Here is a 12,836-nt window from a genome sequence, read left to right on the forward strand (position 1 = left end):
ACATTGAGCTGGACATATAAGGATTACCTTTACATTTCAGATGTACACCATATATTTCACGAGGCACACACTCTTTACTAAAAAAATACACTGATATGCATGCAAGACAGCTGTGTTGTCAGTCATACTTGAGTACTCATACTGTACTGATACTGTGTTAAAAATAGTGTTTAAGTTACTACTTTACTTTTTTTTTGTATCGGCTTAGTGAAGGAGAACCGGTATTTCTGACATCCACAACCTGCACACTTAACCTGATTTATGGGCTTGACTCAGTGGCCCAAACTCAAGTAGCAATGCTATAATTGAAACATCACATTACACTTACCTCGTTTCCAGGTGATGGCAGGTTTAGGAGCCCCAGACATCTGACAAGTGAACGTGGCCACTGCTCCATCTGTGACAGTGATGTCAACCGGTGCTGCTGTAAATTCTGGAGCAATGCCTGGAGGACACACCGTCGCATTTTTAATGAGATGGGAAAACGGAACATTCTGTCTGTGACCGTGTGCCTCATTTGAAAGGGACATTTCACAAGACTTTTTAAAGATGTAAAATAAATATTTGGTGTCCTCAGAGCACATATGTGAAGTTTTAGCTCAAAATACCATATAGATAATTTATTATAGCATGTTAAAGTTTGTAAAATTTCAAAATGCAATGTCCTTCAAAATGCAAATGAGCTGATCTCTGCACTAAATGGCAGTGCCGTGGTTGGATAGTGCAGATTAAGGGGCGGTATTATCCCCATCTGACATCACAAGGGGAGACAAATTTCAATGACCTATTTTTTCAAAAGCTTGCAGAAAATATTTACTGGGATGATTTTTTTTCACATTTTCTAGGTTGATACAAGCACTGGGGACCCAATTATAGCACTTAAACATGGAAAAAGTTCGATTTTCATAGAATCTCCCATTTAAACTTTACACAGTCCATCCACAAATCCCCAATGGAACACACACAAATTATTTTAAGCTAGGAAATAGAATTAAAGCACTGCACTGTCCATACTTCCCCTAAAATGCTGATGCTTTTTATTACGAACCAGTACATGCCTGCAAATGTGTGTTTCAAGCCTGAAATGGTAACTGGCATTAATCTAATTATGCTATTGTGATTGGGTGGTCATAATGAATGCATTGTGAAGTTAGTAGGTCATTTTTAATGGCTAGAGATGTGTAAATGAATAGGTATTTTCATTTGGAAAGTAGAACGTAATCCCGGTTGAGAGAAAAAAGCGCCATTTGGATGCATCGTTGAAAATGTGCCATATTAATTTGGAACAGTCGAGGCAGGAAAACAAAACCCATTACAGCTTGGTGTATAATTTCTGTGCAACCCTCTTTTTTATGAGAAAAATACTGATGCCATGGCTTAGAAACTCAATTTCTCTGTTTCAGAGCTGCCTGAGGAAGAAGGCATCAGTGTGTTTGTTTCAAAAGGTAGAAGCTTAAATGTGACCGTGTCTGTGAAATCCAAGTTTAAGTCTCATAATCTAATTATGAGATAAGAAGCATCAAAGTTTCATTTAAAACATTCATTTCAGACCTAACTCAGTCAATATTAAAAAGGACATATCATGAAAATCTGACTAGAAAATGTGAAAAGATCAACCCAAGCATGCAAGCGTGTGGAAAAAATAGCTCATTTAAATTTGGCTCTCCTTGTGATGTCAGAAGGGGATAATAGCACCCCTTAATTTGCACTATACAACCACGACACTGCCATTTAGAATATTAATATATATATATATATATATATATATATATATATATATATATATATATATATATATATATATATATATATATATATATATATATATATATTAATTTATTTGCATTTAAGGCTACGTTCACATGGAAACAATCTAAAAAGAAAACGCAAAAGTGACGTTGCGTTATCACTTTTTATTTTGCGTTAAACGAGCATTTTTAAGGGGGGGGAAATCTGCGTGCATATGTTGACGCAAAAGTGTGTGATTTTTGATGTAGTATGCACTCCAGGTGGCTAGGTGGCAATGTGAAACACTGACACACAACAACACAAAGTCTGCACGCCTGCGTACAACCTTCTTCCTTGTTCTCCCAGGTCTCGTCCAAAGCCTGGTTTGCCTCCGACAAATTGGGACATCAAAAATTTGATTGGGGTAATGAATGCACCTTCTCTGATCAGTAATACTAGCTGTGAATATTTAGAACTGCTGGAAAGACTCCTTAAGGCACATGAAGGTCCGATGAATGGAAATAATTCGATGTTTGTTGTTATGTTCTTGAACTTGCGCATGCCTTTGATGTAAAAGATCCACCATGAGAAGACTTTTTGCGTTTTTACCCTTTAGACGGGAACGTGATGGTAGATCATTTTTAAGATTTTTAAGACTCTGGAGGGTGGTTTTACTTTTTTTGCGTTTTTAAGCCCCAAAAACGCAGTCGCCGTGTAAACAAAAGGTACATCTGATAAAATATTTGTACATAAACAGGCCATAAAAGGATACACCCAAAAACTGCACATTTTTGCCCACACCTCCAAAGTGTCAATTTTAACAATTTTATCTATGTGGTATTTTAAGCTAAAACTTCACATACATACTCTGGGGACATCAAAGATTTATTTGACATCTTAAAGTGACACTTTGTAGTTTTTCAACCTTCATAATATATTTTTAAGACCCTTGTGATGGTACATCGACTTAAAATAGGTTGAATGACATGTCCACCATAGCCTGACAGGGTCTGTATCGCTTTTACTCATACTTTTAAACTTGGGGGTTCGGGTAGTAACCCGAGCACAAAACAAAAAACTACAAAAATCTGATTACGGCATACGTCACTTTCTCCACTTCCTCAAATTCGACGTAAAGCGCAACTATTTATTTTCCTGATGTTTTTGTCATGGCCGAAGCAGCAACTAAGAAAAAGAAACCCAAGGTTTTGTCAGAGGAGACCAGAAAGAGAAAAGGGGAGAGTGACAGGATAAAAATAAGTACGAGGGTCAATTATATTGTGAACTAAAGAAGGAGGAGGGGTTTCTTATCGATGCTGACTTGGCCCTCATGCTTTTGTACTAGTAAGTAATGTTATAAGTCTTTTATAAGTCATTTTTTACGTGAATTTTACTGAAGGATACTTGGAGAGTTTAGAGAGAGACTTATATCATGTGACATTGTGGCGTTGTGGTGGCGTCATGGACCTACGACACGGTTGATCCGGGTTCGATTCCGCTTCAAGGCAATTTTTTTATATAAACTTTAACCAAGCAACCACCGTTACAACTGGCTTGTAAATGTGAGCTATGCGATCTTTTGACGTTTGAAAAAAAACACATAAATTATATTATATGACACATGACATGCTGAAAGGCACACTTTGTGAATTAAAGAGTTGTCGTCTTTTCCTTTACGACAGTGCTGCGGCGCTTGTGGCCTCTAGGGGCGCTAGACATGAAAAATACATGTCTAGCACCCCCTAGTGGCCAAAAAGTTACATGGTGTGCCTTTAAAAAAGTCTTGTGAAATGTCCCATTTAAAGATATTAAGGTTGTATTTTCACATAATGTTCTTTACATTAAAGATGATTTAAAATCAATTTAGCTTGGTTTTCACAGGCAGAATTACAAATATACTGTCCGACCAAATTATGAGGCAGAGCCGCATGTAATCCTCAGGGTAAAATGGCGATCCCATAATGTGATTATTTTGAGCAATAATGGCATATGTTACTGCTTTCACATGATTTTGGCAACAACATAATCTCAGACTCTACTGGAATAGAGCCTGTTGTATGCTTGGCACAGTTTATATGACGCACAGAGCACAGCGTCCAAAATCTGTCACTTATGACGTTCAATTTCAGCTGTCTATGTGGGCATCAAGTCGGCTCACTTTTCATACAGGGCTATTATCTCTCCAAAATTCATATATTGTAAAGCTATCTCAGTTCTTTGCCAGAGCACTTGAACATTACATCCTGACACAATCATATACACTTAAAAATCAGAGGTAGACTGGCATTGAAAATCAACACTTATGCTCTGATGTTTCTGCAGTGACCCTGTTCACATCCTCTCTGGGGAGATAAAGACATGGTGAGCGATTACATGCCACACTAACATTCATTTACTGTACTTGTCCTTGATCACTTTAGCATGAAACAGATCTATACAGGAATAATAAAGCCTGCAGACGAACTAACGCATCATTGATTGAACTGCCGGTCAATGAGAGAGTCCAGATATGTGAAGTCAATAAGCGAGACACAGTGCGCTGCATTGCATGCTTGATCTTTAGCTGGATATCAATCGTACAGGTTGAGTGCACAAACAAAGGAGTTTCACTTTAAAGTTTTCTTGGGGCGAAAAGGTCTTTATACCAGCACTACTTTTTCTAAAGTTAATATCAGTCAAGGTTGCAACAAACAGTCATAATTTAGTTTTACTTAACTTTTCTTCACTCTCTCTGACCCTTAATATTAGCTGAAGTGTAAAATTTCTACCCCACTAGCTTTGGAAAAGTAATGATTTTCAAAAGCGTTTCTTTGGCCGGCAGAAAGATATTTCTGCCATAAACTTATATCACAGGTTGAGGCTGTGTTTCTTTGTTGGGAATGGGATGCACTGAAAAACAGATTTCTTAGTATTTTTATTATCGAAGCAAGGGGTCTCAAACTGGCTTGGTGCCAATTCTGAGATGGGCATCTTGTCAGAGGGTCTTAGTGCTATTTTAACATAAAAAAACATATATATTTCTGTACAGGTACTGCATTTAAATTATATTATTTAACATCCAACGTGCATTGTCCAAAAGGGTTGTACCTATTCTCGCAATGAGTCATGGGTGTGTTTTGGGCATACCGTGCAATACACCAATGAGACTCTCATCTCCCATTCCCTTTAAAGGCCAGTTGTGCTTGCACCACGACAGATTCGCTATTTGCATGCATTACAGAATTGCAAGAGCAAATACCGAATGCTTTTTCAGAGAGGAAACCAATTTTATTCATCATTACTGCAAATAGGTCATTCTGATACTGACTCTCTATTATGACAGTATAGTGGGTATCTTTATCTTTATGTACTCAATGAAAGTATTTTACATTGTCATCCTTTCAGTTTTAATATTTGGCATGTTTGTGTGCTGCTAAACGTGTGCGTGTCTTTAGATAAAAAATAAATTTTCAGCCTTTAAATAGCAACACACCAACAATGTACCTGAACACACCTCTTTTTCAGACCAGTGCGCCTATGGGCGACAGGGTTTCCCACAGAAAATGTGTTAGTTAAGGTGGTAGGGTTGTGCGTGTCCGAGGGCGTGGCAATCAAAGGGGCGGGGCGTATGCGTCATGATGAAAATTAAAATCTTTTTATTTAAAACACTCAAATAAAGCTTAATTTTGAAGAAACTATGACAGAAAATGAACACATACTAGATTATTAATGAATTAAATGTTTTAAACAGGTACCTCTAATGGGAATAGCTGCGTGATGAAGTTAAACTAAAGGTTTAATAAACACAAACTAAAGCAGATGTTGTAGAACGTCTGGCGAACGATGATAGATAGCACAAAAATTGTAAAAACTGATTATTTCGTAATTTTTCTTAAAGGAGTATAACTACTGTATTATGTAAATAATGCACATAAATAAAGTGAGCAAAGTTGATTATATCTAATCAACAGGCACGTGAAAACTAGCTAGCAGGTTGCTCAAACAACAAAATCACCAGCTAACTTAAAAATTGCAAGAACTAATACAATAACAGGCTTAAATAACCCCAAAACATAAATCCACTTACAGTTCTCACAAACACGCGTTTTATCAACGGGCTATCCTCCAGACATGACGGACCACGTCTTATCTCATTTCGGCTCACGGTGTAAAGCGCGTCTGCGCTATTCTCCGAGATGTTTTCTCAACTGGCTAGTTATCCTCCAGACAGTGACGGTCCGGACCACGTCTTTCTCATTTCAGCCGTGTGGCGCGCGTCCCCGCTCGCGGTGTTATACGGGTGCGCACTATTCTCCGAGATGCATTCTCCGAGATGTTCAGCAAATTTTTTTTATGAACTACTTAAGGCGGTAGGGTTTCCAAGCTTAGGCGGGCCGCCTTAACTGAAATATGCTGTGGGAAACCCTGGGGCGAACAGATTGGCACAAGTGCATTTATTATTTAAACAATGTGGTGCTGGACATGAAAATGGTTGAACCTAGAAAAAAACACTGCCTTAGTGCCTGACGTAGCATTGCGCCTGGTGAAAGAAATGGCCCTTTGTCTTGTTTTCCAGTACATATACCTAAATAAACATCAAAATTAAGTTTAAAATAATAACAAGAGAATTGTGTCACTATTGTAAAAAACTACTTTATTTTATATTAAGTATTTAATTCAAGTTTATTTTTCAGCCCCTATTGCCATTATGAAAAAACCGACACCATGTCAGCCTACAAATGGCTTAGTTTTAGTTCATACGGTTTATACTTACAATATGTACTCTGTGAATTTTAAACTAGATAGAAGAAAGTCGAAACATTACTTATATTAGTTTTAAACAAGATGTTTTTGCTACGCACTTTTAAGTATTTTATATGTAAATGACCTCTGCACTCTGAAGCGCTTCCGAAAACATTTTGTGCAATCATGGAGAATCCGATGATACAAAGGTCAACACAGCTCGAAGTTACAATCATTACGGCAATCTACCTGTCATAAATATGTGCAGTCGGGTCTGTGGTAATTATCAGTGTGATGAAAGTGCTCCTCTGAGGGGATCTTAATGTTCTCATCCAGCACAGATCAGGGCCCGCGGCCCGACATACACCACGATGTAATCAACTCCAGACAGGCAACTCTCCACAGGGAGCGTTTACATCTCTCATAGAAGAGAAACACATGACCACAGACACATCTGTCAGACCGGGGAAATGCTGCGAAACGGCTGAGATAAGATACATCCTCTGGTTGGTCACACCTGATGCCCTTGTTTGCATCAATAATTGATAGCTATAGACACAATATGTTAGATTTAAAGGGCACATATTATGCCCATTTTACAAGATGTGATATAAATCTCAGGTGGGCCTAGAATGGGTCTTTGAAGTTTCAAGTCCAAAATATCCCACAGATCATTTATTATAGCATGTACAAAATGGCTCTATTTGGTAGGGAGCAAAAACACGTTTTTTCGTGTCTGTAGCTTTAAAGGGTCCATGTCACAAAACTTCTTTAGGATGTCAAATAAAACTTTGGTGTCCCCAGAGCACATTATGTGATGTCAGAAGGGGGTTTCTTATTAAAGTAATACTGCCCCTTAATCTGCACTATCCAACCACAGCACTGCCATTTAGTGCAGAGAAAAAGAGAAAATAATTGACCTTGAAACCAAAGATTTATTTGACATCTTAAAAAAGGCTTGTTAAATGTCCCCTTTTAAATCGTTTGTTTTGAGTAGCATTTCACCAAAAATACAATTAATTTACTCACTTTTGCTTGTTTCAAACCCTTGTTTTGTTCCTCCGTGGAAAACAAAAGTACAAACTGTTGAAGAATGCACTGCAATGCAGCGCTTTTTCTATTCAAGCTTACGAGCTGTGTAAGTGTTATGTAAGTAACAGACTGAGAAGTCATTATTTACTGATTATCTTACCATCCACCAGACCTTGCTTTGTTGATAAAAGTTCTTAAGAAAAGTGTTTTATTCAAAAAAAGAATAATACTTTTGAGTCAGGGCTTTTTAACGATTTGGATATCACTCCCCGTAGCAAGTGGAGAGCAACTGTATATCTTAGAATTGAACAAAAGTGTCAATCTGAACTAATACGACTTTCCATTCCAGTAAAGACACGTCAGACACCATGGCGGGTTTGAAACAACATGAGGAAGAGTATGTAATGACCTTTAAACTTTTCCTTTGGGAAATTTGAGATAAGGAAGCACGGTAGAGTTCTGACTTACTCGTGACATCCAGATAAGTGTGGACCTGAGCTTCTCCAGCCGAGTTCCTGGCAAAACACTGGAAGATTCCAACGTCGCTGGGCTGCAGCCTCCTGACCTGAAGACCCATGCTGGAGATGACCTTGTAGCGCGTGTTGTTGAGTTTACTAAGGGGAACGGCATTCTTATACCACTCCAGCTTGGGAACGGGCACCCCTATACAATGTAAACACAACATAGTGGGTTCAGCAGGTCAGATCTAAGAAATTTATTAAAAATAGTATAGTATTTCTCCTACTGTCTGTGTCTTTCCTGGCCTAAAGCAGTGTTATATTATAGTGTCCACAATTTCAAGTTTCAGTGAATCTTTTTTGCGTATGTGAAATTACATCATATTTATCTCCATTCTTGGTATGAGGCCACATTTTGAAAATGCAGGCTGGTGCCTTTATGGGACATAAAAAAGATGAAGTGTCAACTGGAAATGAGATGATCTAAGGCCTTAAGCCTCCAAACAGAGTCCGCCAGCACGCTTCTAAGCATATTCGTCGGCTTGGAAAGTGTGCTCTCTGGGGATAAAGATTTCAGTAACAGCTAAAGGAACTAACAGAGACAATCATCACTTGCTGTGGCTCTTGAGGAGACCACCAGATTGTATGATTCAGATTCATTTATCATTCCATGTTTACAGGCTCCAGACTTCGCTGTGCAAAAATCTTCAATGACATATCAAAAGATGTAGAGGCTCTGATCGTGTCTCTGTATTGATCCTTTTGAGTTTCAATCATTTCGAATCTGCTCCGGAGAGACGCAACTTCTCAAAACAAAACCGATTCCCTTCTATCCAGACGCATAAAAAAGTGTGAATGGTCCCAGAAGCAGCACATAAAAGAGGTAATGGATTGATTCCTTTTCAGCTCTCGAGAATGCGGCGCTGTGACTTGGTTGTTTTTATTTCTCGCCGCCCATCTGATGCTGAGGGATCATTTTTACCTTCGCTGAAATTGCAGCCGAGCCGAGCTTGAACCACGGCGGACAAATATCATAAGTACGGTTATAACCGTCGGGCTGACTGTCTATTTCAGGGGTTCTCAAAGTTTACATTCAAAGGTCCAAATCTGAATTCTCATCATTTTCATAGGTCCGGAAAAAATGGTTATTACAAAAATTGTCAAGCATAGTAATAACTTTATGTAAATCATTTGTTTATATAACAAATCAACACAAATGGTTTGGGAAAAAAAATAACAAGTGTATTTTGCATTTAAAGTAAAAACATTTTTTAAACATAAACACAAGAAATATGCCAAAAGTAACCAGGTGCAAGATACAGAGCAACCTAATGAGAGAAATGGCACTGTTTGTTTTCCATCAGAAGCATAAACCATGGCAAAAAAGTGTGGTTGGTAAGCAGAGACACTGACCAAAATAAGGGGTGCACCTATAAATTGGCTGATGATGCTTCCTATGCTTCTCAATTAATTAAAGTGAAATACCGCTACATCCAAAAGCCAGGGGGCGCTCTCGGGCAGAAACTTAATATGCGCTGCAGACGAAGAACTAGACACACGCAGCTCAAGGAAATGTCTTAAGGATATATTTATATTGCTGTTCTTCAAACCTTTTCAGGTATTTTCATGATAATAAAGAATATGTATAAAGATTATGTTTGACGAGTGTTGATTTTTCAAATGCATGTTTTAAACGACTCAAACCAACAGTGATTTCAGATTGATAAGGACTTAATGATCAAAAGCCGTAGTACATGAAGTAGCTGTGCATAATATCTGGGTGTGATGGCTACAGCGTGACACTTTTGTGACGAAATTTTTTAATAACTCGTTTTATTTTCGGCCCAGGAATACTCTTAAATCTAAAAAGAAAAGAAAACTAAACGAATGGTTTACAAGTTTAATATGCATTTGTAAAGTAGCAAATGCACACATTTAATCAATCACATGGAAATTAATGCACTTGTACTATGAAGTGGACGCGGGTCCGGATCAAGTTCCCGTCGGGTCCGGATCCGGACCGGAGTCCGGACTTTGAGAACCCCTGGTCTATTTCGACGCTATTAGAAAACGGGCAGAAAACCAACACCATTTCATCGCCCATTTCTTCACTATATAATGATAATGGCTTAAGCCCTTTCCCATCAGCACCTCATATCTCATGGCTAATCGTAAACCCTTCTTCACTCTTTCAAAAGGCCGCCATTTGTCCTCGATAAAGGGACAGTGACATTCTCCGAATTGTAGAAATTTTAGGAATCACATCCAAACAATCATCAGATTCATCATCACACTTCTGAGTTAGTTAATAAACCGATGTGAGTTCATTTCTAAATGTGAATGGAGATGCTGTAAATACTTTTAGCTTGGAAACTACAAAAGCTCTAAGCACTCAAAGATCAAAATGGGTCCAAACTACAAACTATTCCCACTACTTTTGAAGTGGGAATACTTATAAAACTTTAAAGGGGACAGAGAATGAAAAACCATTTTTACCTTGTCTTTGGTGAATAATGGTAGTCTACCCGCATGCACAAACATATAAAAGTGCTAGACACGCTAAACATCTCAGTCTCATAGAAATTCCTCTTTTAGAAATGTCAGCCAGAAAACGGCCCAATCTGAAAAACTTGATGCTTATGACATCACAGGCATCTCAATGCCCCTCCACTTTAAAATAATTGGCTACATTTTTAGAGTGGCAGCAAAGTCAGCCAATCAGTAATGAGATTGCAAGTTAAGCCAGTAGGGGGAGCCAAACAGGTGCAAAACCACTTGTTTAAAATCCCCCACCCTAATAGAGTTATCTGAGAGAGGTTTTTAGGAAGCTTCTTAGGCATTACAGACCCAAACAAAAACATTTTTGTCTACATGTCACATCACAGAACAAGGAAAAATACCCTGTTCAATCATTCTATGTCACCTTTAATTACTCTTAATGCAAAATGAGATGTGATCCCAAGTTGAACTACAGCAACACAGGAATGCTCACCTCGAGCTTGACACTGGATATCCACAGTTTTCTCCACTTCTCCCAGCAGCTTCCTCTTGGGCTCGGCAGTAAAATAGGGCACCTCTGGAAAAGCAAACAAGCTTATTTCAGAACACACAGACGTGGCTCAAAGGTGATTTTTTTCAAGGTATAAAAATACATAAACGGTTTAAAAAATAATCACGTCACGCCATCGATGGAAATGAGGAAACACATTTAAAAAAAAAAGAGATTTTCATTGAGCACAGATGGGTGTGGGACAAATTTATTCCCTTTTCTATAGCAAGTGAAAGTTTACTGGAGCAAGAGTAATGAATTCAAAAACTGTCAAAAGTGAAACGCTGGAGTTGTGTAGTTTATGTAGTCGTGTGTCTTTGACGTTTGTGATGGGAGTCGGACATGTGGAAGGGTCGCATTAAGATTGAGAGCCCTGGTGGGCACATTTCGTTCACTTCACTCAATGCACGTCATCCTCTACTCTAATATCTGGACATCCTGCAGAGACACAGATGGTCACTGAGGCTGCACTCATTATATTGAAGACTTTCATTAGAGATTTCATAGTCATGAAACATCTGTTATGACCCCAAAACAACAAATATCTGCAATTTATTGTGCCCGCATAATACTGTAAGAAGATTCATACAGTATGGTATTTGGTTTTAAAGTGCACATATCATGCACATTTTTCCAAGACGTTATAAAGGTCTAAAGTGTGCCCAGAATGTGTCAGTTCAAAATAGCATTGTTATAGCAAAAGCCAAAAAGGGGCTGTCTTTATGTCTGTACCTTTAAATGCAAATGAGCTATAGCTCCTCACTCCCTTATCAACAGACAGTGAGCACTTTCGGTTAAAAATACATCTAATTTTTTGTGAATGCAGTCTTAGACAATAATATCTTTAGCTGCTTTAGTGCTATATTGTGCTTACAAACTAATTTAGAAAAGCTTTGGTTAAAATTAACCAGTCAGCTTTAACCAGAAGCTTTGTTTTTGTGATGTCACATTAACAAGAGAATGAAAACAGCATGTCTGATGAGACTGCTTTGGTCTAATAGGGATTAAACAATTTTTTTTATTGTAGGGTTGTTTGTTCACACACTGCCCACACACAATTATGTCCAAAAAGTGGATTTTGCATAATATGTGCCCTATAAAGGAAAATTAAATCGCTTAATCACCCCTATTACTTTCTTACTTCTGATAAAACTTAAAGGATTAGTCCATTTTCTTAAAAGAAAAATCCAGATAATTTATTCACCACCATGTCAACCAAAATGTTGATGTCTTTCTTTGTTCAGTCCAGAAGAAATTATGTTTTTTGAGGAAAACATTGCAGGATTTTTTAAATTTTAATGGACTTTAATAGAGCCCAACATTTAATACTTAACTCAACACTTAACGGTTTTTTTCAACTGAGTTTTAAAGGACCCTAAATGATCCCAAACGAGGCATAAGGGTCTTATCTAGCAAAACGATTGTCATTTTTGACAATAAAAATAACAAATATACACTTTTAAACCACAACTTCTCGTCATGTAGATCCGGTCGTGATGCGCCAGCATGACCCCACGCAATACGTCATGACGTCAAGAGGTCACAGAGAACGAACGCGAAACTCCGCCCCAGTGTTTACAAGTGTGTTGAAAGAGGACCGTTCACGTTGTTGTATATCAACTGATACTAATTAATGTCTTTGTGTCAGTTTATTGTTTAAAATGGTCCGCAAATGTGCGTTTTATATATGTAACACGTGACCTCCCTACGTCACTACGCATTTACGTTAGGTCGCGCTGGACCGGACCTACACGAAAAGTTGTGGTTTAAAAGTACTTTTTTTTTCTTGTCAAAAATGACAATCGTATTGGTAGATAAGACCCTTATGCCTCGTTTAGGATCGTTTA

At 38.1% G+C, this 12,836-nt stretch overlaps 1 protein-coding gene across 4 annotated transcripts in view; it reads right to left on the bottom strand.

Annotated features, from left to right (window-relative positions):
- Positions 1-12,836, bottom strand: part of sdk1a (sidekick cell adhesion molecule 1a) — a 376,732-nt gene that overhangs the window by 118,859 nt on the left and 245,037 nt on the right. For all 4 annotated transcript variants that reach the window (XM_065261980.2, XM_065261910.2, XM_073814026.1 and 1 more), the window contains 3 exons: positions 10,933-11,016; positions 7,951-8,145; positions 329-445 (listed from right to left, as the gene is read on the bottom strand). In XM_065261980.2, the coding sequence (XP_065118052.1) occupies positions 329-445; positions 7,951-8,145; positions 10,933-11,016 (396 nt within the window). The remainder of the gene's footprint in view (positions 1-328; positions 446-7,950; positions 8,146-10,932; positions 11,017-12,836) is intronic.

Source organism: Paramisgurnus dabryanus, chromosome 3 (genome assembly GCF_030506205.2).
Source record: "Paramisgurnus dabryanus chromosome 3, PD_genome_1.1, whole genome shotgun sequence".
NCBI lineage: Eukaryota > Metazoa > Chordata > Actinopteri > Cypriniformes > Cobitidae > Paramisgurnus > Paramisgurnus dabryanus.